We start from the raw sequence: 27,797 nt of genomic DNA, 5'->3' as shown, positions 1-27,797 counted from the left end.
GATCCGTAGAAACGGCCCCTTTTATTTAATTCCTCTTCCGGTTGACTTCCCATAAGCAACCGCGGGTGCGAGACGGGTGAGCCGTCTTCCTTCCTGCCCTGCTGGTGTGCATAGGTGTCTCTGTGTGTGAGAGAGAGCGCGCGCGCGCTTGGGCCCAGCAGGTGGCGCTGTCGCAGGAGCGGCGGCGGCGGCGGCGGTGTGTGCCCTTTTTCTCCTTCCCCCCACCCTCAGCCAACTGCGCACCCGGCGGCCCCGGCCCGACGGAGTGCCACGTCCTTAATACTGTGACGGTGGCGGCGAAGAGGCGGAGGAGGAGCCGGGCGAGGGCGTGTGTGCTGAGAACAACCGCCCCCTCCCCGCTCCAGCCGCCGCCGCTCCCTCAGCGTCCTCCGGGCCTGAGCCATGGGCTCCTCTCAGAGCGTGGAGATCCCCGGCGGGGGCACCGAGGGCTACCACGTCCTGCGAGTAAGAGAAGGCGCTGGGCGTGCAAGGGGAGGGGGGGGAGAGAAAAGGCGTGTACGTGGGAATGCGCGCGGGCGGGGGAGGCGTGTACGTGGGAATGTGCGCGGGCAGAAGAATCGTGTACGTGTGAATACTCGCGGGCGGGGGAGGTGTGTACGTGGGAATGCGCGCGGGAGTAAGACACCCGGGACTGGGTGGTGGGGTGGGCTTCGGCCTGGCTGGCTGGGAACGGGGCGAGAGAGGAGGATAAAATAGGGCAGACCCGTAAGAGTTGGGAAAGGGGGACCCGAGGGTCATCTAGTCCGTCCACCCCCCCACACACCGTCTCTGCAGTGCAGGAATCGTGGCCACCACAGCCGATCGTCTCCTTGTGCCCTCCGGGGTTAGACAGGCCTAGGAACAAAAATGCCTTTCCCGCCGCACCAGCCCAGCCCTCTGCAAAGCTGATCGTTTCTCCACTGCCTTTCCAGAACAGGGTGTGGGGTTTTTTTTGGGGGGGGGGGAGCTGCCCTCCTTTAAACTTGGAAGAGAGGGCTGCTTTGGTTGGGCTGCGTGGTCGAGTACTTGCTGCTGGGGAGAGAAGGGGGTTCAGGTGGGTTGAAACGTCGTATTTTCCTTGTCGCTGTTTCTGTGTTTACAGTGGTACCTTGGGTTACGCTCCAGGTTACAGACTCCACTAACCCAGAAATAGTACCTCAGGTTAAGAATTTAGCTTCAGGATGAGAACAGAAATCGCGTGGCGGCAGCACAGAAGCAGCGGGAGGCCGCATTAGCTAAAGTGGTGCTTCAGGTTAAGAACAGTTTCAGGTTAAGTACGAACCTCTGGAACGAATTAAGTACTTAACCCGAGGTACCACTGTTCTAAGAACCTTCAGTTCTAAGAAGCTGGTAAGTGGTTCTCTCCCTGCCTCCCTCCATAGCTGTCAACTTTTCCCCTTTTTTAAGGGACATTCCCTTATTACGAATAGGATTCCTCACAAGAAAAGGGAAAAGTTGACAGCTACGCCTCCCTCCCTCGGTTTCTTCTCACAACAACTCCGTGATTGATTGAACTCCGTGAGGTTGGCTAAGGCAGGGAGATAGAGGACTGGCCCACCAAGGTCACTCCGGTGAGCTTTGTGGCAGAGGACAGGTTTTGAACCCTGGTCTTCCAGGCCTTAGTTGGACACTCTGTGCATGCTACCCCACATTGGCGCTTTGAAGGAACCACATGGGTAAAGAACTTGCAAGCAGGATTTTATCCGTTACATTGATGATTCTCTTGGAGAGAATCTCCTGCCAGCCTTCTGCACTTCTCTAACTATTGGGGCACAGTCACTTTGAACAGTGACCACTGGTCTGCTCCTATATAGCCTTTTTCAGAAGCAGGTCGCGCTGCTTGTTGAGTACATTTAGGATTGGGAGTGTAATGGCGTGCTATCCCCCACACCATTTCTATTTATATACTTAAATAGTCCAGAGTTTTCTTAGCCCAAACTAGCCCACCTTTGATTTGCTGCTTCTGTCTACCCTTGGTCCCTATTTTGATTGTGCTACTCATGCATTCTGTTTTACTGCATAGTCTACATGTCGGGTATCTTAATTTCCATCACTTGAGTAACTTCACGGTGTCATTCAATGATTATACAGTGGTACCTTGGGTTAAGTACTTAATTCGTTCCAGAAGTCCGTTCTTAACCTGAAACTGTTCTTAATCTGAAGCACCACTTTAGCTAATGGGGCCTCCTGCTGCTGCTGCTGCGCCGCCGGAGCACAATTTCTGTTCTCATTCTGAAGCAAAGTTCTTAACCCGAGGTACTATTTCTGGGTTAGCAGAGTCTGTAACCTGAAGCGTATGTAACCCGAGGTACCACTGTACTCAGAAAGAGATGATGTCTGATGCTGTAGTTTTGAGATCCTGTAAGGAAAATTATGACCTTGATACCTCTGAAGTGTCCAGTGTGATCTGCCTTCCTTCTCTTGGGGATGTGTTGAACCAAGAAGAACATCTCGTAAAATTGTCAAAAGCTAATATTTTCCAGAGGGATAGCCTTGTTAGGATTCGTCCTCACACTTGTCCCTTGGGAAAACCCACTGTTTACTGCTGAATCAGAACAAATATCAATAGGTTTTGGGGGGATTGACATTTGTCAGTGGCTTGGACCTGAACGAGACAAGCACAAAATTTCTTGGACCCATGCTTTCTAGGCACAGGACAAGCAGAAGTGTGGAGAAGCCATTAGTTTGCACCAAAAAAACAAAACCAATCCTACAAAGGGTATTTTGGCACCTTAACAACTAACACTTTAAAAAATGATATAAGAAGCATGTTTGGGTTACAGCCAACTTCATTAGCTGCATAAAGTGTCGTCCTGAGTTTCAGGTGTGTGTGTGTGTGTGTATATATATATATATATATATATATATATATATATATATATATATGCTTGGGGTATGTTTAGGCGTGTGCAAACACTGGGATGAAATAAGTGAAATGCAGAAAGTACAAATGGTGATAATTATGTTACTAACCTTCAACAGTGGCCACTATCTATAATGTAATTACCACTCTCTGTGCTTTCTACATAACATTTTGTTTTGATATCATTGCTTACATTCCCTCCAAACTGTGTGTGTATAGATATATATATATATCTGTAACTCAAAAAATGCATCTGATGAAGTGGACTATAGTTCACAGACATTTATGCTATAATAGATAGCGGGACGCGGGTGGCGCTGTGGGTAAAACCTCAGTGCCTAGGACTTGCCAATCGTATGGTTGGCGGTTCGAATCCCCGTGGCGGGGTGAGCTCCCGTCTTTCGGTCCCAGCTCCTGCCCACCTAGCAGTTCGAAAGCACCCCTAAGTGCAAGTAGATAAATAGGTACCACTTTCTAGTGGGAAGGTAAACGGCGTTTCCGTGTGCTGCGCTGGTGCTGGCTCGCCAGAGCAGCTTCGTCACGCTGGCCACGTGACCCAGAAGTGTCTCCGGACAGCGCTGGCTCCCGGCCTCTTAAGTGAGATGAGCGCACAACCCTAGAGTCGGACACGACTGACCCGTATGGGCAGGGGTACCTTAGATTTGTTAGTCATTAAGGTGATACAAGTGAATATTCATCACTGAAGATTAAAAAGTTAATTCCCTTTCTTAGTTGTTTACTAATATGAAGACCTCAAATTCTCCACTGTAAACATCATGAGCGTTCTTTTTATGAGTATAATGGAGAAGTTGCATCTTTATATTTCTAAAATTGCATTTTTTCATAATAGAAAATCTTGCTTTATTTGCTGCACAAATAACGGTGTATTTGAAGATAAATATATTGTCCAGTTTTTAGTTCATTGTCTTCAAGCTAACTACGAAAGTTGGAAATAGTGGCTGATTTCAGTATCAGAACTTTCACTCCATTGAAGCTTCTTTGTAGAGCTCATTTATCAGGTGTTTCATCTCAAGATGAATAACTTTGCTTGATTTCAGTTACTCATTTTTCACTGCGTGAGGAAATATAAGAGAGATAAGGATCTTTTGTAAGATCCTTGCTACTTCATTGTTCTAGTCCAATGCAGACCAGGTAAGCCATAATCACATTGTTGATTGTGGACAATCCGTTAACTTAAAAGCAAATCTCCCAGAAAAAGTTAATTGGTAGCACATGAATATAATTTATATACCAATTCTGGTGTGTTATATTCATAGCATTTTACCCTTGGTGCTTCAAAGCACACTCAAATATGACCAATGACTGTTTGATACTGTATTGTCCTGAGTCTTGAAGAAAAGCTATAAGTGTGAAAAGGAATGTCACAGTGCTGCAAAAACTCATTTATTTTTTTATTTGGAATAATCACTTTCCACCTGAAGAAACCCATAGCTGTTAGCTATATGGTAAAGGTAAATGACCCCTAGACAGTTAAATCCAGTCAAAGGCGACCATAGGGTGCAGCACTCATCTTGCTTTTCAGGCTGAGGGAATCAGCGTTTGTCCACAGACAGCTTTCCAGGTCATGTGGCCAGCATGATTAAACTGCTTCTGGCGCAACAGAAGACTGACGAAAACCAGAGCACACAGAAACACTGTTTACCTTCCCGACGCGGTGGTACCTATTTATCTACTTGCACTGGTGTGCTTTCGAACTGTTAGGTTGGCAGAAGCTGGGTCAGAGCCACGGGAGCTCACCCCATACCGCAGATTTGAACTGCTGGCCTTCCGATCGGCAGACCCAAGAGGCTCAGGTGTTTAGACCACAGTGCCATCCGTGTCCCTCGTTAGCTATATGCGGTACAGGGAATATAACTATTGAAATGTAGGCAGAAACAAAATTTAAAACAGCAGCATTCAAGCAACTTGGATGTGTGCTTCTGTTTACCTGCTTTGCTTAGTTGTTTGACAGTTTACAGCATCTCAAGGCCTGTCATTTTGTCGAAAGAAATTATGGCTCACCATTCATTGAGTCACATTTTGAAAGCTGCTTCTTAATTACTGATGTGATCTACCCTACCAAGATGTTCTTGCCTGACTTGTATGGTACTGTAGATAGTCACCAAAATAGTTTGCCACATAGTAAAGTTCTGTTTTGTAGAAGAGTAATACCTAGAGTCTGTAGAAGAGTAATACCTAGAGTCTTGTCCCAGTGTGTATAGGTGCTCACAGTGTGTCTGTGAGCTAATATGGTGTAGTGGGTGGGGAACGACTAGGTTCATAGCCTTGCTTGAGATATGAGCAAGCCACTTTGGTTACTACCTAATGCATATCATTGCCTTCTTAGAATGAAGTGAGAAGGGTCTTTTATAATTTGCCTTGAGCCCTTGAGATAGCAAGAAGTAATCTTAATGTGTTGTTTGAGCCCTAATGCCGGACGCTAATGGCTATAGTTCTATATTTAATTTCATCCTTTATAATGCATAATAATTTGAAGAATGTTACTGTTACAGTATACTGTTGAAGGTGCTTCTGATGTTCATCTGATTTCTTTCATATGGACATATGTTGTTAAAATATTCCATTTTGTTCCAGATGATAGCATTCTTTAATTATTTTCCCTCTGGCAAAGAGAAAGGGAGGAAATTCAGTATTGCACTTTTCATTGGTGCAATCATTTTTGCTTGCCATAACTGCCCCTCTCCTACCCCTGTACACCGTTCCAGGGGTTATCCAGACTCCGACATCTGCCAAGCCAGTGGGAACCGGGAGAGGAGAACCCCATTGCGCAAACGGAAGTTCTTGTTCAAGGCTTCCGCTGAGGGGACTTAAGTGAATTCTTGCCTGCAATCTTGATGCATTAATGAACATTACTGAACGCGTTCTTGAACACATTACTTGTTTTCTTTAAGACACCAAATCTGATTTTGCGTTTTATCGCAGAAATTATCAGGAGCAAGTTTCTTAGCCCTGCTAGTTGTATGTATTTCTACAATATGGTAAAAGGTAAAGGACCCCTGGACAGTTAAGTCCAGTCAAAAGCAACTATGGGGTTGCAGCACTCATACACCAGTACGAAGAGGTGTGTTGCAGGAAAGGTGCGAGGTGGCGCCATGTCTCTTGTGCTCTTGATTGTCAGCATCTCCCTGAGAATAAGAAGTTGGACGTTCTCCCGACTGCTGCTTTCCAGCTCCAGATCTGGAGTGCTTTTGCTTAGAAATTGGCAGTAACTGAATAGACATTACCAAAGTTTCATAGACTGAAACATTAACAACACAGTAGAACCCGGAAGGCAATGTTTGCTTCTGCTTAAACAAGTGAGGTTCATACTTGGCAGTGAGGTTCCAGTTAATGCCTGGGAATCCGCTATGAGACTTGGTCAGGACAGAAAGGGGAGGCTCATCCTTTACTGTTTCATGTTTGTGAAGCTGCTGAGTGAAGTTATGGATTAATATGGCATTAATATGGTACCACCAGCTCAGCACTTTGGAGAGGCTTCATTTCTTGCAACGGCACTGTTAAAAGGAAATGTTACTGTAAAGTGGATGGATGGAGTTCAGCAGTTCTTACTCTTGTCATATCAGACTGAGCTAACAGCTCAGTTGCTCTGGAATCTCAGTCATGGCATTAACCAGGAGTACCAGGATGCAGGTGGCGCCGTGGTCTAAACCACTGAGCCTAGGGCTTGCCAATCGGAAGATCGGTGGTTCAAATCCCCGTGACGGGGTGAGCTCCCATTGTTCGGTCCCAGCTCCTGCCAACCTAGCAGTTCGAAAACACGTCAAAGTGCAAGTAGATAAATAGGTACCACTACAGCAGGAAGGTAAATGGCATTTCCGTGCGCTTCTCTGGTTTCACCAGAAGCAGCTTAGTCATGCTGGCCACATGACCCAGAAAAACTGGCTGTGGACAAACGTCGGCTCCCTCAGCCAGTAAAATGAGATGAGCACCGCAACCCCCGAGTCATTCGCAACTGGACTTGACTGTCAGGGGTCCTTTACCTTTACCTTTTTACTCTTTGCCCATCCTGTTTAGTGAGTGATTTTCCACTTTTGTCCCATAGACATCTAAAATAGGTATAACCGGGGTAAGCGGTTTGGAAGGCTGTTCCATCCATGCTTGCAGAATGTGTACCAGCTCCCAGCTGAGAAAGGAGCTGATTTTCAGAGAGAGCATGTGTATGTTCTACCTTTGATGCTTTTCTCTGGAGCCTGAACTTAAAACAAGTGTTTATTTGGCAAGCTAGGAATGAAACTTGTTAAACTTGTGAGGAACTGGAAGAAGTGATTGAAGAATATTTAGCTTGTATGCAATATTAAATTCCTGCATATACAGTCTTGTACAGTATTGAAATATATGCATATTTGCACTTTGCAAATGGAATAGTGAAGCAACCAGAGGTCCTCATAAGGCCTACTTGTGGTAGTTTAAAAGTGATGTGTATATTCTATATTGATTTTGCAATATTACTTAACAGTAGGGAAAAATAACGGCTTCAGGTTTCTTGCATGTAAAGTGATTTTATGCTGAAGAGGTTTAGAAGAAGGACGTTAATGCAAGTTTTTGTGTTGGTTTGTTTTTTTGCTTTTTCATCAGCTCTTCTGTTACAACTGGTCTAGAAAGGAATGGTTATAAAATAAGCTAAAACAATTGACTAGCTGTACCGGTGGGGCGGGGGATCACTGCTCAGTATAGGTGATTTATTTTCTTGTAACCATTGGATCAATTCACTTACAAAGCCTTTTCTCCTCAAAAAATAGATTGTTTCTGAAAGTGTTCATTGGAATCCTATAATATTTTAATATATTTTTAAAGCAATCTGACAGTCAATTTTCATGGCACTACCTGAAGAATTGCCTTTACTGCAGATATTTTGTTGAAACATTTTATTACACTCAGCTTCCTCTGCACTACAAAACAAAAATCTCTCTTCAGCATTTTGCAGCTGATAGATGTTCTGGAAAATTTCTTTTAAAAGCTTTTTGAAGGTGGTAACTTGAGTCGCTTGAACTGAACTCCAAATTCTCACATTCTAGATGCATAGCAGTTAAAAACCCTAAAGCTCTAACACAGTCGCATTGAAATTAATAGATCTGCCTCTTAAGAAAACATCTTTAAGACAGATATGTAAATAAATCCACTTTACCAGCTTGTCAGTTCTAACAGAATTTGTTGTGAAGATAGGCTTGAAAGTATGTCAGAAATAGCTGGAGAAATTTCAAAAACCCAAGCAGACTTCCTAGTGGTTGGGGGATGTCATCATGCAGCCAGTATTATTGAAGCTACTTTTGAGTAATAGCAAGTAAACCAGCGAAGAAATAATAATAATAATAATAATAATAATAATAAGAAGAAGAAGAAGAAGAAGAAGAAGAAGAAGAAGTTATTTATACCCTACTCTGGCTGGGTTTCCCCAAGCACTCTGGGCGGCTCCCAACAGAATATTAATAACAGCAATACAGTGGTACCTCGGGTTACATACGCTTCAGGTTACAGACTCTGCTAACCCAGAAATAGTGCTTCAGGTTAAGAACTTAGCTTCAGGATGAGAACAGAAATTGTGCTCCGGCGGCGCGGCGGCAGCAGGAGGCCCCATTCGCTAAAGTGGTGCTTCAGGTTAAGAACAGTTTCAGGTTAAGTACGGACCTCTGGAACGAATTAAGTACTTAACCCGAGGTACCACTGTAAAAGCGATAAAAGATCAAACAATAAAAACTTCCCTAACCCGGGCTTTCTTCTAAATGTCAGATAGTTGTTTATTTCCTTGACACCTGATGGGAGGGCGTTCCACAGGGCCACCACTTAGAAGGCCCTCTACCTGGTTCCCTGCCACCTCACTTCTCACAGAGAGGGAACCACCAGAAGGCCCTTGGAGCTGGACCTCAGTGTCCGGGCAGAACGATGGGGGGTGGAGATGCTCCTTCAGGTATACTGGTCTGAGGCCGTTTAGGGCTTTAAAGGTCAGCACCAACACTTTGAAATTAAGCTTTTGTCCATTTTTCTGGGAACATTTTGCTATCCCTATTAGATCCCTTTATTTTTCAATTGGGAATGTTCTCTGGGCAACACTTTGCTTAGTCTAATTAAGGTCAGTATTTTGCTAGTCATGTCTCTTTAGCTGCTTCACTGAATTGTGAGATTTAAAAATAATTTACGTAGATTAGACTAACATGCAAGCCAGCCTTGTCCTGTCATTCCAGCATACACTGTGGATTGGCAAAATGAATTATTTGGGTCCATCTTTGCTTTTAATTTTCCTACTTCCTGATGCTAGGAGGTTCCCTGAGATTGCCTTCCTTTGCTACGAACAGCTATTCAAATGAGGGAAGCTTGTTCTTTATTTTTAAAATATTCTGTGGGGTGTAATGGATTCTACAGTTTGTAGTGTGGCACACAATTTACCAACAGCCTTCTGCATTTTGTTTGCTTTAATTTGTATGCTTTAATCTACAGTACTGTAACTTTTTGTCAGGGCCTGATGACAGAAGAGGCACAGCACAGGCCACGTTTCTTTAAAAGTTAATTAGAGCTGGTTTTCAAAGGCTGCCAATATCCTTGAGCTGCCATCTCCAATTCTGGATTTACGAAGGTCGCTGTGACATTGGTGGCTTGAGAATAGGGAACCGTACATTTTGGCCGGGCTTGGTAGTCAGCCATACTTTCTAACAAACAATAGAGGTTGGATTTCTTGCTGCCTGCTCTGTTGAGGTGAAGTATCCTTTAGTAGTGGGTGCCTGGGGAAAAGAGTTTGACATGAGAAAGAGTGGTGGACATTTACATTTGTAGTAAGCTTACTGGTGGTTTTTCCAGCGATCTAATGACTGTCTTATGGGTTCCCTGGCTGGAAATGTCAGGCTTTTTCCACTGGCTCTCAAACCCATTGAATTGTCTTCCTAATTTTTCTTGTAATGTTTGTTTTTGCAGGTGCAAGAAAATTCACCAGGACATAGAGCTGGACTGGAGCCATTCTTTGATTTCATCGTTTCAATTAACGGTTCGAGACTGGTAAGTTAATTCCTGAAGTAAAGTTGCCGTGGGTTTTAGGCTTGTAGGGTGCATATCTGAGAACCAGAAATCAATTCTCTTAACTTTACAACCTGTTAATATATATTTTATGTTTTTGCTGGATTTAGCCCAGGGAGAGCTCCTCGCAATAAAAGAAGAAGGCCGTGATCCACCTTAAAAGTATTTTTGAGTGAGGTTCAAATTATGTTAGCTATTTTAGGCTCTCTATGGCTTTCGAATTGGAGTAGCCAACCTAAGCACATCACTCCAGGCCTAAATCCATAAGAATGGGTCATTGATGAAAGAATTTATTTTTGGTTCCTATGCTCCTGCCCTGGAACCTTTCTTATGATTATATCAGAACAGGCTTTCTCAAACTCGGCCCTCCAGATGTTTTTGATCTACAACTCGCATGATCCCTAGCTCCCAGGACCCAGTGGTCAGGGATGATGGGAATTGTAGTCTCAAAACATCTGGAGGGCCGGGTTTGAGGAAGCCTGTATTAGAACAATGTTGGGTGTCTGACTGAAAGACAGTGGTTCTGTCTGGATTTTTTCCCTATGCCTTCTGGAGAGGAAGAGACAAGCAGAACTGAAGTATCCCAGTTTCATTTTCACTATACCAGTGAAAGTTGCAGGAAGCAGCAGGGAAGCTGAAATGAAGTATTTTGGGAATAATTAGCAGCGAAGAATGTGTGCAGGTGCAACAGATATGGATGATGAACTTGTGATATCTTACTTACTTTGCAACATTACCAGTATTACCACTTCGTCCCCCTTCCAGGAATGTTAAGTCAGGTATTTTTTGAATGGCACCAAATATTCAAATAGGACTTCTTTGTACATATTGTATTATGTCTTTAATGTAAAGCATAACAAAGCATACAAATCCAATAATAGCTGTCTTCAAAACTGAGAGAATTGACTGGCTCCACACTTAGCTGCACTTAAATCCCTTTGAAATCATTGCAGCTAGAATCATGGCTTGTCCTTTCGAAGCCAATGGGACTTCATCTAATTTAGTCTAGATCCAACCCAATATTTTTGTCGCCAGAGTACAACTTTTGTGGCGATCTGCCTCAAATCCCTTTGAAATCATTGCAGCTAGAATCATGGCTTGTCCTTTCGAAGCCAATGGGACTTCATCTAATTTAGTCTAGATCCAACCCAATATTTTTGTCGCCAGAGTACAACTTTTGTGGCGATCTGCCTCATTCAAGCTCAGAGCATGAACTTGAGAATTTGAATTGACAAAACATTAAGGGGACTGGCTGCAGTCCTAGAAGAAGCCTTTTAATTAGAGGACTGAGTTCTTAAAATGCAGGAACTTAATACTTCTGCCACTAGAACCTTATGCGCTGGGAACTTGGGGTGGGGTACGTGGCTCCAAGCCTTGTTTCTTGCCGTGCCACAGAGTTCCCCCGGTTGCGCAGATGTCCCATCATTGTTCATGGCATTGAGCTCGACTCCACATTGCTGTCATGAGCAAGGATCCCAATAGCTGAATGTGTTTTTAAAAAATCATTTTTTCTCTCTATAATTTTCCAACCTGAAACTTTAAAGTGCTTATATGCCGCTACAGCGAAGAATGTAATTGCAAAGGAACTCTGAAAACAATACCTATATGCCTTTCCTAGAACAAAGACAATGACACGCTCAAGGATCTGTTGAAAGCGAATGTGGAGAAGCCCGTGAAGATGTTAGTATACAGCAGCAAAACCCTGGAGCTCAGAGAGACATCGGTAACTCCCAGCAACCTCTGGGGCGGGCAAGGCCTACTGGGAGTCAGCATTCGTTTCTGCAGCTTTGACGGGGCCAACGAGAATGTGTGGCATGTGCTGGTAAGTTGAAGCAGGTAGAGGCATTTCTACATCATGCTGCCATAGAGAAAGTCAGGCAAGAGGACATTCTTGGCTCAATATTGTCTGCTGGTAGCAGCTCTGCAGGGAGCTTCTCCCAGCCCTACCTTGGAGAGACCAGGGTTTGAACCCGTGACCCTTGGCATGTAAAAGGATGTGTGTGCTTTACTACTGAAGCCTGGCTCTCTCTGTGGCTGAGTAGCAGAGCGCTTGCTTTGCTTGCAAACATAAATCCCTGCAAATCTGGATGCGCAGATGCTTCTAGTTCTAACGGGATTTACACATTTTTAATAGCGAGTAGGATTGCTGTTGGAGCAGTCCAGAGGGAGTTTGCACAAGTCCTAGAGGAAGTTGGAGTGTAATGCAACTTCCATCCATTTAGCCCAACAGCTTTCTCTGAATTAGGCCCATTTCCTTGAATTATTTCTTCATTGAGTGAAATTATTGGTCGTCAAAGCCAGGAGGATTTTCATCCTTCGGTTTAATGTACAACCAGGTCAAGCAGACTGTATCTGAGCTGAAATGAGGTTTCCATATGCAGTTCTTGTTGGCAAAGACTGTGTGCAAGCAACCAGTAACAATACAGTGGTACCTCGGGTTACATACGCTTCGGGTTACAGACTCCGCTAACCCAGAAATAGTGCTTCAGGTTAAGAACGTTGCTTCAGGATGAGAACAGAAATCGTGCTCTGGCGGCGCGGCAGCAGCAGGAGGCAGCATTAGCTAAAGTGGTACCTCAGGTTAAGAACAGTTTCAGGTTAAGAACGGACCTCCGGAACGAATTAAGTACTTAACCCGAGGTACGACTGTACATCGTTTCAGCAAACGGAGTGTGCGGCCCATGTGTGGTTCCACATGCAGAGGTCTATGTGCATACGGCTTTCAGTTGCTGCCATGGTTCTGTATATTGGGGCAGCTTTTTATACCCTGCATGTGCCCATTTTTCTCGTTACTGCTAAGGATAGTGTAGTAAATCTTGTTGGCAACGGATCAGTGCCCAGAGCAGGTCTAGGATGCATTTTTAGTAAAATACATTTCAAACAGAGGGGTTTCCCCCCCACACCTTTGCATGAACTGAAGGGCACCCTTAACTTGTGAGCCTGTGGTTGCCCAGGGAGTTTGAGTGGAAAAGGGAGAAGGGAGGACCCCCACCCCCAAAAAAACCCCCACATAATCGGTCTGAAGATTCGGTTTGCTTGTTTTTTAACCAAAAATTGGTGGTGCCTCCTGTAACTTTTCCGACTTTAGTTTTAACTTCTACTGCTTCTCTCAATTTTATGTCTTGAAACCAGGAAGTTGAATCCAACTCGCCTGCTGCTCTTGCAGGTCTCAGACCTCATAGTGACTACATCATTGGTGCAGATACTGTCATGAATGAGGTAAGTACATATTTCCTTTATTAAAGAACCAGGGCGGGGGCTATTTTTAACTCGAAAGTCGTTCTGAGAATGGTTTCAGCATTGCCTTGTGTCCTGCAGTGCAGATCTTTCCCTTTGAGTAGACATAAATAACCTGGGAATTCGAAATTTGCTCTTTCACTGCAATTGTGTGGAGCTAGCACTAACTCCCGAGGAGATTCATTTTGCAGCTTTGCAGCATTCCAGTCTCTTATTTCCGCATAAACGGCAGACTCAGTTCTCAACGTCGGAATCTAGAGCATTGCTTAGTGGGTTTAGAAGGGCCGTAGTAGACCTAAGATATTGAGGGCACTAGCTTACGTCAAAGAAAAATAACTGGTTTTTTCCTCTCCTTCCAGTCCGAGGATTTATTCTCCCTTATCGAAACTCACGAAGGCAAACCATTAAAACTTTACGTATACAACACAGACACTGATAATTGTCGGGAAGTGGTCATTACCCCAAACTCGGCCTGGGGTGGAGAAGGAAGGTAAGCTGACTTAATAGAAAAATAACATTAAGCTTCTGGATTGTTTACATGCTAAGTGAACACTTGTTGCATAGGTATGCAGTTCTGTCCTCTGCTTCAGGTGGCAGAGCGCTGAGGCTCCCAACACCTTTTTTCCACAGCTGTCTGTATATAGACAAAGGTGTGCCATGACAATTGTGGGAGGAAAGAGCAGGTGCGCGAATCTGCTGCATAGCAAAATTTCTCATATGCCCCAGAATTTCTCCCTGGATTAATGTATAGAAACATGAGTGATTGAGGGGATACCCACGCCCTTCCATGTTCTCATTTATTAAACACTTATTAACACATATTTCACGTACATTGAAGATAATGTAATAATAGGGATTCCCCCCCCCCCAGCATATTGGGTTAAGAGTTAGCTTGGCAATGGCTTGTGATACCTGGATTCTCTGGGATATCTAACTTGGAAAGGGGATTGTATATTGAGCCAAACGGAGACAAAATGGGAGAGTAATTTATAACTCTTGTAATTGTACAACGGGACGCAGGTGGCGCTGTGGGTTAATCCACAGTGCCTAGGACTTGCCGATCAGAAGGTCGGTGGTTCAGATCCCCATGACGGGGTGAGCTCCCGTTGCTCGGTCCCTGCTCCTGCCAATCTAGCAGTTGGAAAGCACGTCAAAGTGCAAGTAGATAAATAGGTACCTCTCCAGCGGGAAGGTAAACGCTGTTTCCATGCGCTGCTCTGGTTTGCCAGAAGCAGCTTAGTCATGCTGGCCACATGACCCGGAAGCTGTACGCCGGCTCCCTTGGCTAATAAAACGAGATGAGCGCCGCAACCCCAGAGTCTGTCACGACTGGACCTAATTGTCAGGGGTCCCTTTTTAATTGTACAACAGCATTTCATATACCGTGGTACCTCAAGTTACAAACGCTTCAGGTTACAAACTCCGCTAACCTGTAAGAGTTACCTCGAGTTGAGAACTTTGCCCCAGGATGAGAATGGAAATTGTGTGCTGGCGGTGCAGCGGCAGCAAGAGGCCCCATTAGCGAAAGCACACCTCTACTTAAGAACAGTTTCAGGTTAAGAACAGACCTCCAGAATGAATTAAGTTTGTAACTAGAGGTGCCACTGTAATGGGTGTGTGCATGTGCTTCATTTCAAGAATCTTGTCTCTCAGTTAATCATTGAATACATAGCTTGGCGACCTCAGTAACTGCTTTCTTCCACAAGAAGCTACCCATGCATTACAGATTTGCATCAGATGTCCTCCTTCAGATTCCCCGTGTCATTTGAGATTAGGCAAGCAATGACGAGATGGGGTGTCACCACTGAGAAGGCCTTGTCCTGGCTCCTAGCTCAGGTCAAGAGTTGTTTTACATCCAGACATTCAGTTGACCCTAGTCATTCTTTTTAGTGTTAACAGTTGTTTTTCATATTGTTTTACCATCTTGTCTTTTATATGTCTCTTTGAGAACTAGGCTTGGAGCAGCAGCCACTGAATTATCTATGGCTTGCAGTGGCAAACATACATCGTGCACTAGCTTCATAAATGAACTAGATCTATTTAGAGTTGAATACTGACAAAGCACCATGTATATTTCCAAAGCAGCAACTCTTTGGTAAAAGACACAGGATAAAACACCTTGTTTTGTACTTTCTAATACCTTATATGTTTCTATTTTAAAAGCCTCGGTTGTGGCATTGGCTATGGTTACTTGCATCGAATACCGACACGCCCTTTTGAAGAGGGAAAGAAGATTTCTCTTCCAGGACAGTTGTCTAGTTCACCTATTACCCCACTCAAAGATGGCTTTACAGAAGTGAGTTGCAGCGATTTATTTTATTTTTGTAACTTGCACTCCAGTCCTTAACAGATGTGTCAGATTTCCATCCCTGCAGGAGCAGTGTAAAATGTGATTCTGCAGAGACACAATTGCATGACCCTTTCCAAGCATATACATTTGCTATTGCTCTCTTGAAGCTGAATCCTTACTGAGAGTTTTATGCTCTTGGGAATCCCACTAAAGCAGCAATTCTACAACATGGCGTCTTTTGTTCGTTTTCAATAAGGTTCAGCTGTCTTCGGTGAACCCTCCACCTTCATTACCACCTGGAACCACAGGAACCGAACAGGCTCTGGCTGGGCTTTCCATTAGCTCGACTCCTGCCATCCCTAACGTGCTCAATACAGGTTTGTCTTTTTATGTCATTAGGATATTTCCGAATGAAAGAGCAAGCAGAGATGAGCTTAGTTTATTGTTCCAATTACTCAAGATCCGTGGGGTAAAAAGCAACAACCCAAGGCCTCGCGAACCTTTGTGCCAAGACATTGCAAAGTGGGACATTCCTGGGGCTGCGGAATGGAACTGTTCTTCACGAAAGGTGGGATCCTGATTCCCATAGGTGGAATTCAGTGAAAGAACAGGGAGCAATGTGCAGAAATCATGTAGGTCAGGCATAGGCAAACTCCGGCCCTTCAGATGTTTGGGACTACAATTCCCATCATCGCTGACCACTGGTCCTGTTAGCTAGGGATGATGGGAATTGTAGTCCCAAACATCCGGAGGACCAGAGTTTGCCTATGCCTGATGTAGGTGACAGGAAAGTCCTCTGCTTGTAACCCCTGAGAGTTCTGAAGCAGATGATGCTAGACTGGATAGACAAATAGTTTTGTCTGGTATAATCTAGATGGCATCTGAAATGAAAGTTGGCCTTTTTTTCCCTTTAGGTGTTCCTACAGTACCATTATTGCCTCCCCAGTCAGGTCAGACTCTTCCTCCAGTTAACCCAGCAGTAACTTTGCCAGGTAAGTGGTAACACAATGAAAATGAAGCAATCTTTTCAAGAGGCGCAAGTGTGTGGGTTTTTCCTTGTTCGGTGCATTAATACAAACTTCTCCAACCTGATGGAAATTGTCCACTGCAGGTAGGCAGAGGCTGTACTAGAACTTCAAACCGCAAGTGTATTGCTGTCACTAATTCTGCCAGTGCTCTAATTGGCAAATATAGGAGGTTAAATTTGAGGTTATCTCCTCCCCCTCTACAATTGTAGTTTGAAATGTACGGGTTTTCACATCCATGGGCTAGAGGTATACTGATTCTAATTTAATGTCGGTGATGCGCACAATATTTCTAAAAAATCAGAGCAGTAACCCAATTTATGATTTTAATTAAATGTATGTACATTTGCATATTGCCGCATTATAGGCACCTTTTTGAGGTGCTGGGAAATGCAAAATTGTAATTTTAAAAGAGCCTGTTTTTAATAAATATGGTAATATTTGATTTGATTTTCAGAAATAGGAAAATAAATATTTTCATTTGATATTCACCAACATGCCAGAACCAGAATAACCGTAAAAATACGAAGGCCCTTAAGCACAGTCACACCACTTAATACTGGCACCTACCGACTGATGAGGAAAAGCTTTAGCTGCTCCATTTAGGCCCAATTAAAAGTTGCTGTCTTACACGGGTCTGCAGTGAAGCGAGGCTTGTAAGAACACTTAACTGGCTTTTGAATGAAATGTTCCTGGTGCTCCTGCAATGTGTTTAAATTTTTGAATTCATAAAAAGATAAAATCTGTTGTTTAAAAACTCTAAAATACAGGGGATTGCACGAGGGGAGAAGGCCAGGACCACATTGCCATCCATCAAGCTTTAGTTGGGAGTCAAAACTGTGTTTAACCCTTGATTTTGTTTGTTGGCCTACACACATAATTTTCCAACAGCCACAAAGGAAACTACCGTATTTTTCACTCTATAAGGCGCACCAGACCACAAGACACACGTAGTTTTTGGAGGAGGAAAACAAGAAAAAAAAAATTCTGAATCTCAGAAGCCAGAACAGCAAGAGGGATCGCTGCGCAGTGAAAGCAGCAACCCCTCTTGCTGTTCTGGCTTCTGGGATAGCTGTGCAGCCTGCATTCGCTCCATAAGACGCACACACATTTCCCCTTACTTTTTAGGAGGGGAAAAGTGAGTCTTATAGAGCAAAAAATACGGTACCTTCCGGACATGAGTTACAACAGTATGTATAACATTCACACAGACGTCATCCAGCAAAAAAAATTGCCAGAATGCAGCTGTTTCCATGGTAGACAGATTTGCACACTGCTTGTTAAGCTGATGCACAGATACACGTTGGCTTTTTATGTGCCTCTGCAGCACCACATCTCCATCAGATAGTTGAGGTTGTCAACTCTGACAGCACCAATTGCCTGTTTGCGAGAACCAGTGGGGGAGGTCTTAGTATAGCCCCTCAAAGAAACACTCATCCCTTGAAGCAGCCATCTTTGTTGAGCTAAATTTTTACCATCTGATCCACGTGGTTCCTGATCCAGTTGAGAATGCATTCACTGAACATGCTTCCTTTGACCCAGTGACTTTTGGACACGTAAATTCAGTTTCGTAAAGTTTGGGTTTTTTCCTCTGCCTTGAATCTGATTTGTCAAGCTTTTGAAATCTTAATGGCCATACTGTACCTGGTTACTCATTTCCCTTTCTCCTTCCCCATTCATTTTTAGGACTGATGCCATTACCCACTGGACTTCCCAACCTGGGTAATATCCCAAACCTTAACTTACCTGCCCCACACTTAATTCCTGGTCCTGGATTAGCAGACATAGGACATCCTGGTAAGTTTCTGCAGACTTGTTTATTGGCTTTTGATAAAGCAAATCTTAACAAGTACGGTACAGTTATGCAGTGCTTTCAGCTCACCACCGCACAGCCTGAAGTGCAGTGAGCATAGTGTCGTGACGTTTGATATGAAGACAGTCCACAGTTCTGCAAAGAGTTCAGAAAAAGCAGGATAATAAATACAGTCATAATAATAAAATGTTATTTATACCCCGCCCTTCCCGGTTCAGAAAACCGGACTCAGGGCAGCTAACAGCAAATTTAAAACACTTAATTGATGCAACAAAAAACAGTATAAAATGTGAATAACAATAAATTCAGAATTCAAAAATCAAATTAGGGGGGAAATCCATCCAATAAACATTCGATGATCACCAGAGCTAGCTGGCTAAATTAGTCCTATTTAGGCCAGCGAGGAGACCAGGGGAGAATTAGCTGTGGGATCCCAGAGCGGGTAATCTTCGTAAAAAGGGGAGGGGAGGGGAGGGAAGGAAAGGGAATAAAAAAGGGCTAATTTCAAATTTAAAGCCAGGCGGAATAGCTCTGTCTTACAGGTACTGCGGAAGAAAGTTAAATCTTGCAGGGCCCTGGTCTCATGGGACAGAGCATTCCACCAGGTCGGAGCCATCACTGAGAAAGCCCTGGCCCTGGTGGAGGATACAGTTTATGCAGCATGGGGTTGAGAGACATGACCATCTCTGTATAGGATGGTAGATGTCTAGTTCAGTAAAAGGGCTAGGGGACCGAGCTGTGAAGCAAAAGAACCCCGCCCCAAAATTTCACATTGGCAACAACAACAACAAAAAAAGAGGCTCAATTACTGGTGCAACTCCTACAGGAACAACAGGACAAGAAAAAGTGACAGCTGCTTCCATGGAGTCAGTGACACAAGCACTTCTCAAGATAAATCAGTCTTTGGAGAACTTGACAAAGCAGAGTACAGAAAATACACAGAAATTAACAGAGCTAACAGCAAGATTGGACTTAAATACAGAATCTATAAACAATCTCGTTCAAGAAAATTCCGCAACACGTAAGATTGCAGAGGAAGCCAGAACCATTGCTGGAGAGACCCAACAGAATTCGCAACCGATTGCTAAAAAAGTCTACGAACATGATACAACTCTGGCTTTGTGGGACTTACAGAGAAAGGAAAGAAATCTGAAATTAAGACTGATTCCTGAGAGTGAAGGAGACAATCTAGTGGAGTTCCTAATACGAGAGTTTGCTGATTTCTGGGAAGACTTGGAGGACGAAGAAATTAAAATAACAACAGCATTTAGACTGGGCAGAAGACAGAACAGAAAGACCCCGAGGGACTGCTTGATCACCCTTAGATCGAAGGAAGAAAGAGACAAAATATTAAAATTACATTACGGAAGGGCCTTGCAAATTGAAAACTCATCTATACAGATCTTTAAAGATATCCCTAAACACATCTTGGAGCTGAGAACTTTCTACAAGGACTTGGTCTATTTGCTGAAGAAGAACACCATCCCTTTCAGGTGGGAGTTCCCACAAGGACTGTCTTTCGACTATAAGGGAAAGAAGGTGAAAATAAAGACCATACAAGACAAAGAAAGATTCCTGGAAAGAAATCAAGAGGATCTACAGAAGGGAACGGTGGACCCAATTGCAGAACAAAGGAGAGCAATAGACATTCTTAATTTATCGTATGGACTTGACTCAGCACCATCAGAGGAAGAGCAAAAACTTGGAGCGGTCGGAGGAGTAACAGAAAAATAACAAGATGGCCCTGCAATTCCTTAGTTGGAATTGTAATGGGCTGAACATGCCTTTGAGGAGACGCCAAGTATTTCATATCTTGAAAAGAGAACAATTGGATTTGATTTGCTTACAAGAAACCCATATAACTAGAGCACACAGGAAATTATTAATAAATAAAAGATTAGGACAAGAATTCATCTCATCGGATAAAGTTAAGAAAAGAGGAGTCGTGATTTATGTAAAGGAAAAATGGGCCCCAAAAATGATGCTTAAAGACGAACAAGGAAGATATCTCGCAGTGGAAATACAAGTACAAGGAGAAAAACACTTAATAGTTGGAATTTACGCACCAAACGAGGGCAAAGCGGAATTTTTCAAGAAACTCCATGAAACTTTGACGGACTATCTGGATTACAATATGATAATCATGGGAGACATGAATGGTGTAGTCTCTACAAATATGGACAAGGCACAAAGACTGACAATCTCCAATGAAGGGAGACTTCCGAAGACTTTTTTTGAGATGACGGAAAATATGGACCTAATAGACATATGGAGAACAAGGAACCCTCTGGAGAGAGAGGGAACCTTTTTCTCCCAAGCAATGATGACCTGGACCAGAATCAACCAAATTTGGATCACTAGTGGGATGGCTCCAAAGATCAAGAAAATAGAAATCTGCCCAAAAACTTGCTCCGACCATAACGCCTTGAAGATGGAAATGAAACTTACAACAACTGGTCAATTCAGATGGAGGATGAATGACACCCTGTTTCGAGATAAAGAGATCCACATGAAGGCCCAAAAAACTCTAAAGGACTATTTTGAAATAAACCTAAAGGCCGATGTGGAAAAAAGAGTGATCTGGGATGCAAGTAAAGCTGTGATGCGAGGATTTTTGATTCAACAAAACTCAATTAAAAAGAGAAAGCAGAATGAGAAGAAGGAAAAGATTTTGGAAAAGATAAAAGAAGGAGAGAAAAAACTAAGATCAAAACCGAAGTCCCAGGAGATCTTGAGAGAGATTAAGTTATATCAAACACAATATATGGAATTGATGAATCAAGAGATTGAATGGAAGATAAAGCAAATGAAACAAAAGACATTCGAATCGGCAGATAAATGTGGCAAACTTCTGGCATGGCAATTGAAGAAAAGGCAGAAACTAAATACAGTCACAAGCCTAGAAGTGGACGGAAAGAACATATCTAAACCCAATGAGATTAGAAACTGTTTTTTGAGTTATTTTAAAAAACTTTATTCTCAAGGACCACAAAATGAAGAGGATATAGATAAATTCCTTAATAAATATGGATTACAAAAAATCTCTCATCAAAGCAAGGTGGATCTAAACCAGAGAATAACAGAACAAGAGATAGAGGGTGCCATTCAAGACATGCAATTGGGCAAATCTCCAGGGCCAGATGGATTGACTTCCAGATATTACAAATCTTTGAAGGAGTGGTTGGTTCATCCGCTAAAGGAAGTCTGCAACGAGATCTTAGAGGGGAAAAGGGCACCAGAATCGTGGAAAGAAGCGTATATTTCACTCATACCAAAGACAGAGACTGAAAAGACTCAACTTAAGAACTACCGCCCAATATCATTACTTAATGTGGATTACAAAATTTTTGCAGACATTTTGGCAAAAAGATTTAAAAGAGTGTTGATGGAGAAGATTCATAAGGACCAAGCAGGCTTTCTCCCAAAAAGACACCTATCAGACAATGTAAGGAATATAATAGACATTTTGGAATTGCTAGAGGTGAAAATTAACACTAAAGCAGTGCTGATTTTTGTGGACGCGGAGAAAGCCTTTGACAATATTTCTTGGAGTTTTATGAAAAAGAATCTTCATGGGATGGGGGTAGGCCAAGGATTTGAGAACGGTATGGGTGCGATATACTCCGAACAAAAAGCCAAGTTAATTGTAAATAATGTGGTAACTGAGGAACTTAAGATAGAAAAAGGAACACGACAGGGATGCCCAATTTCCCCATTGCTTTTTATTTCGGTTCTGGAGGTGTTGCTGAATATGATTAGAAATGACCAGCAGGTTAAAGGTGTACAGGTCGGAGACAAACATTATAAGTTAAGGGCATTTGCAGATGACTTAGTATTGACCCTACAAGAGCCAAACACTAGTACGAAAAGGGTGTTGGAGATAATTCAACAATTTGGCCAGGTAGCTGGATTTAAACTGAATAAACAAAAAACTAATGTTTTAGAAAAAAAATTAACAGTCACGGAGAAGGAGAAATTTCAAGAAGAAACAGGTCTGACACTGGTTAAGAAGGTGAAATACCTAGGGGTTTACTTGACATCTAAAAATTTGAACTTGTATAAGGACAACTATGAAAAATGCTGGTTAGAAATTGAAAAAGATCTAGAAATATGGTCAAATTTGAAACTGTCAATGTTAGGCCGAATTGCAGTGATCAAGATGAATGTATTGCCTAGAATGTTATTTTTGTTTCAAACTCTGCAGATTCTTGACAAGATGGACTGTTTTAAGAGGTGGCAGAAAGATATTTCGAAATTTGTCTGGCAGGGCAAAAAGCCCAGAATTAAATTTAAAATATTGACAGATGCTAAAGAAAGAGGGGGATTTGCCCTGCCGGACTTAAAATTGTACTATGAAGCAGCTGCATTCTGCTGGCTGAAAGAGTGGATGCTTCTTGAGAATACAGACATGCTGGATTTGGAAGGGTTTAATAATGCATTTGGTTGGCATGCATATCTATGGTATGACAAAATCAAGGTGCATAGGGCCTTTAAAAACCATATTGTTAGAAAAGCATTGTTTAATGTTTGGATAAGATATAAAGATCTGTTGGAAAACAAAACCCCTAGATGGTTGTCACCCTTGGAGGCTAAGGCATTGAAGAAACTCAATATGGAGGCCGGATGGCCGAAGTATTGGGAAATCTTGGAACAGGAGGGAGATAAATTGAAATTACAAAGTCATGAGAAATTGAAACCTAAAGTACCAGACTGGCTTCAATATTACCAAATAATGGAGATTTATAAACAGGACAGGAAAATTGGCTTTCAGGTGGAAAAATCAAAATTAGAGACTGAACTGTTAGAACCCAATACTAAGAACTTGTCAAGAATGTATAATTTGCTGCTGAAATGGAATACACAAGATGAAACAGTTAAATCGGCTATGATTAAGTGGGCACAGGACATTGGTCATAACATTATGTTTGCTGACTGGGAATGGTTGTGGAACACCGGTATTAAATTCACTGCATGTAATGCCTTAAAGGAAAACATTATAAAAATGATTTACAGGTGGTACATGACCCCAGTCAAGCTAGCAAAAATCTACCATTTGCCTGATAAATAAGTGTTGGAAATGTAAAGAAACTGAAGGTACTTTCTATCACCTTTGGTGGACATGCCCGAAGATTAAGGCCTTCTGGGAAATGATATACAATGAAATGAAAAAGATACTTAAATGTACTTTCCCTAAAAAACCAGAGGCCTTTCTCTTGGGCATTGTCGGCCAATTGGTGTCAAAGAAGGACAGAACTTTCTTTATGTATGCTACAACAGCAGCAAGAATACTCATCGCAAAGTATTGGAAGACACAAGATTTACCCACCCTGGAAGAATGGCAGATGAAAGTGATGGACTATATGACATTAGCTGAGATGACTGGCAGAATCCGTGATCAGGGAAAGGAGACGGCGGAAGAAGAATGGAAGAAATTTAAAATCTACCTTAAGGACTATTATAAACTTGATGAATGTTAGAATGTCGAGGTTTGAGTAAGAAAGGGTTACAGCGATATAAGACTAGATTGAAGGAAAGATTAAGAGGACAGAGGACTGACAGATATATTTAGAGTTGCTAAAAACTTTTGGACATTGGGATGCAGAAAGGGGAGGTATGGGGAAGTCTGAGAAACACGGTTTATGAAAAAAAGGTTATGAAATTATACGTGTTTGTATGTCTTTTTATATGTTTGTATTGTCTTAAAAATTTTTGTAAAACCAATAAAAAATTTATTAAAAAACAACAACAAAATTTCACATTGGCAGGTCGCCTCAATTAAGCCTGTTTTTTCTTGTGTGCATGGCATCCATGCGCCACCTATCTCCAACATTGGGGATGATACCACATTGCTGTAAGGATTAATACTAGGCTGGGCAACGTCAGCTTTTCAGCATTGCAATGTACCACCAGCCCAACATCACAGTGTTGAAAAGCAGAGGGAGGAACAAACTGCGAGGTGCTGGGGCGAAACTGCCTCGGCGGGAGCAGCGGCAATTTCACCATGGTGCCTCATGGGGCCAGGATTGATGCTGCTGATTCCTCCCACCGGGCGCAACCGCGTCCCTCTGCTGCCAGCGCCCCGTGGGAGTTGCAAGCAAGCACACACACACACACACACACACACACACACACACACACACACCCGGTGAAGGCACCATCACACTCTGGCTCCCAAACCGGCCTTGGGCGATGTGTCAATTACATTGCCCAGGCCTAATTACTACTAACATGTAAAGTGCTTTGAATGCTCTCTGCATGCAATATTCATTTTAAATATGTTCTGCCATTTAGAATACAGTGGTGCCTCAGGTTACATATGCCTCAGGTTACAGACTCCGCTAACCCAGAAATAGTACCTCGGGTTAAGAACTTTGCTTCAGGATGAGAACAGAAATCGTGCTTGGGCGGCGCGGCAGCAGCAGGAGGCCCCATTAGCTAAAGTGGTACCTCAGGTTAAGAACAGTTTCAGGTTAATAACGGACCTCCAGAACAAATTAAGTACTTAACCCGAGGTACCACTGTACTTAAGAACGGACCTCCAGAACAAATTAAGTACAGTGGTACCTCGGGTTAAGTACTTAATTTGTTCTGGAGGTCCGTTCTTAACCTGAAACTGTTCTTAACCTGAGGTATCACTTTAGCTAATGGTGCCTCCCGCTGCCGCTGTGCAATTTCTGTTCTCATCCTGAAGCAGAGTTCTTAACCTGAGGTACTATTTCTGGGTTAGCGGAGTCTGTAACCTGAGGTACCACTGTATCTGTTTCATAAACTGAGGGAGGAAATGCATATGAATATAATACCCTGGTGTAAAATGTGTGTTTGTGATCTGTTTTTTGCCTTTCCACATTCTTAGGTTTGCCACCGCTTCCTTCCTTGCCTTCCCTAAACCTTTCTGGAATCTCACCAGAATTTCTCGCGCAGTTTCCAATGGTGACTGAGGTGTCTAGCCGGCCTGCAGATCTACTATCCTCCGCTCCTCAGATAGGGAGCTTACCTGTTAATCCGGGCACTACAGTAGGCGTGGAACAAATCTCCACATTTATCCTGGATACTCCTCCTCCTCTTATTACTGCAACGACGATGGCTACTACTACCACTCCTCCTCTCAGTGCTCCTGCTGCCATGGCGTCCACTCCTGAAGACCGAGGGGATGGGTCATCCACATTCAATGAAAAACCAGCATCCTTGGTGACGGAGGCAGCTGCTTCTGAATCATCATAACTTCAAATGTTTAGTTGGATCAGGCTTGGTGTATTTATTCAGCTGTGGGATAAATATTAAAAGAAATGCAAACTACCATTAATTTCATGCTAGTTTGTATTTTGCAGTTAGGTTTCCTGTAAATATACTAAGGGTCTGGGGTTTTTACAGGGAGCTTGGTGTGAGGATGGGGAGACAGGAAGGGAGTGCTTATATTTAAAACAAAAGCGAAAAAATATCACGATAGCAGAATATGCAGACCTCAACTGCCAAAAATTGAGGTATTTTTTAAGAAATCTAACCTGAATTTTGTAGGCCTCCTTGCTTCTCCCTCCTGCCTCCAAGTTTTGCTTCTGTAAAAAGGAAGAAGCAGTTCATGCTTGTGGCATTTGAGAACCATTATTCTTGTACTTTGCAAGAATTGTGAGAGGACAGAGGTCTTTTGTCCAGGATGTACATTTTAGCTCTATAAAGTCCTTCAAACTAAAGCTGTTTATATTAAAAATGTCACAGAGTGCGACTTGTCAATTCAGCATCATTTTAAATCTGCCTGTACACAGACTTTCTGTTGAGCTTCTGCCAGCCCTTACCCCTTAACCTCTGCTGCTTTGCTTTATAAAGCCCACTGTCGAAAGGCGTTTTGAAGAAATCAGAAGGAAAATGCTCCCGTTAACATTGGACATAGCTCAAAGGGAGGAGGGGTGGAACTTTGACTTTTGTAAAAACAAAAAAGAGTTGTATGGAGAGAGCTTACATAATGGCAATAAATTCTGAGAATTTTATCTTTTGACACGACAAGACCTTTTATTAGATCCCTGGGGGTGAAGAAACATTTCACTATAGCTGGATTTAACTTGGACTCGGGTCCAGAAGATGGAGAATCTGTTCAAAAGCCCGATGACTGATTTGCAAAGTCCAAACCTACCACCATTCCAGCGAGCCATGCTCCTAAGTAAGTATTTGTAGGATGTCCACCTTAAATTGATTTCTAGGCAATAAATACTCGAGGTGGGAGGACAACTAACTGCTGAATAAATAGCTTCTGTGTCCCTTCTGTCTGCAGTGCAAGCCAGTCTCGCAGTTCTTCAAATGTCAAATTAAGTCTACTCCAAACAGGAGTGTAAATGCCACCTTTTTAAAGGGTTCAGGTAAAAGGAAGGCTGTGTTAAGTTCAGTAGATGCTGACTACACTTGCTGACAAGTACCTGAACTTTGCTTGGCTTGGACATTGCATGGGCCGCGGCAAGCAGAAACTAGGAATGGCACGCCAAATGACTCCCATTACTCCTTTGTTGAGCAAACAGGTGCTTTACAGCTTTTGCTCTCTTAAGGAAGAGGTGTTACCTCGCAGAGAGAAAGAGGATCCTCTGCCTGCCCAGTCATAGAATCATAGATGTTCTTCAGGGTCCCTTCCAACTCGTAAGTCCACTTTCCTGCAATGCAGGAATATACTACTATTCCATACAAGGATTGAACCTTCAGCCTTGGTGTTATCAGCACCACACTCTAACCAACTGAGCTGTCCAGGTCACATCTATTCCTTTCAAACAGACTGCAGCGTGTAATGAATAACAAACTCTTGTGTCTCAGCTGCAGAGATCATTCAGTGCCAACACTACCACTAGCTCCACAGAGGAGGAAAAGATCGCGCAGCTTGTCAATGTGTAACTTACCCTGTCTTCAACCAATGGGCCTGGTTACTATTGGCAGTCAGGAAGGCCCTCCAGAAAAGACGCTCTGCTATGCCAGCCTTGTTGGCTTCCTCCACAGCCAGTATAGAAGCCGATCCGGGTAGCAAACAGCACTTTTCTCCACTCCACTAGCCTGATACGTTTCTGTGCAAGTGCTGCCCCAACCATGGACCCAGAGGCACTTGTGTGAAGATGACGCACTGGACTGGAGCTGCAGTATTTTCCCTACAACAGAAAATAAAAATAAAAATTAAGGACTCATTTCCTTTGCTTCTATCTGGTAAGGAGAAATGGAGAAAGATGCACTTGCAGCCTGCAGTTTTAAAAAATTAAAATTCTTATGACTAAAAGAAAGTTGTTATTAAAAAAAAAATACAGGCTGGTAACCTCTGGAAGTCGAGTAACAAGTTCAGCCTTAACCTTATGGTCCAATAGGCGACTAGCTTACTAGAGGCCTAAGCCTCTGCATTTTTGTTTCAAAGTCCTTTGAGTTAAGGAGGGAGTTATGCTTGCACAGCCTAATGCCCTGCTCTTTTTTTTTTTTACCACCCCCACGCTTCTGTTTTGAATTGCTTCTGAAAGCTAATCTGGAGGGAGGAAGTGCTGTCATTAGGTCTGTTGGACGCGGGTGGCGCTGTGGGTTAAACCACTGAGC

General features: G+C 43.1%; 1 protein-coding gene across 1 annotated transcript; it reads left to right on the top strand.

The window, feature by feature from the left end:
• The first annotated feature begins 142 nt into the window (after window positions 1-142).
• GORASP2 (golgi reassembly stacking protein 2) lies at window positions 143-26,233 on the top strand. Its single transcript, XM_081181178.1, has 10 exons — window positions 143-465; window positions 9,788-9,868; window positions 11,505-11,708; window positions 13,019-13,105; window positions 13,483-13,613; window positions 15,287-15,419; window positions 15,670-15,790; window positions 16,328-16,405; window positions 18,125-18,235; window positions 25,105-26,233. The coding sequence occupies exons 1-10, from the start codon at window positions 403-405 to the stop codon at window positions 25,470-25,472; spliced, it is 1,377 nt and encodes a 458-aa protein (XP_081037304.1). The 5' UTR covers window positions 143-402; the 3' UTR covers window positions 25,473-26,233.
• Window positions 26,234-27,797: the final 1,564 nt, after the last annotated feature.

This window comes from Podarcis bocagei (assembly GCF_964188305.1).
Source record: "Podarcis bocagei genome assembly, chromosome: 1".
Lineage (NCBI taxonomy): Eukaryota > Metazoa > Chordata > Lepidosauria > Squamata > Lacertidae > Podarcis > Podarcis bocagei.
This window is presented reverse-complemented; position numbering and strand designations above follow the sequence as displayed.

Excerpts from the sequence above, each read along its gene's own strand:
- GORASP2 (XM_081181178.1), top strand. The coding sequence starts at position 403 with ATGGGCTCCTCTCAGAGCGTGGAGATCCCCGGCGGGGGCACCGAGGGC. Across the intron at positions 11,709-13,018 it reads AGAATGTGTGGCATGTGCTG|GAAGTTGAATCCAACTCGCC; the intron begins GTAAGTTGAAGC and ends TCTTGAAACCAG. Across the intron at positions 15,420-15,669 it reads TCAAAGATGGCTTTACAGAA|GTTCAGCTGTCTTCGGTGAA; the intron begins GTGAGTTGCAGC and ends GTTTTCAATAAG.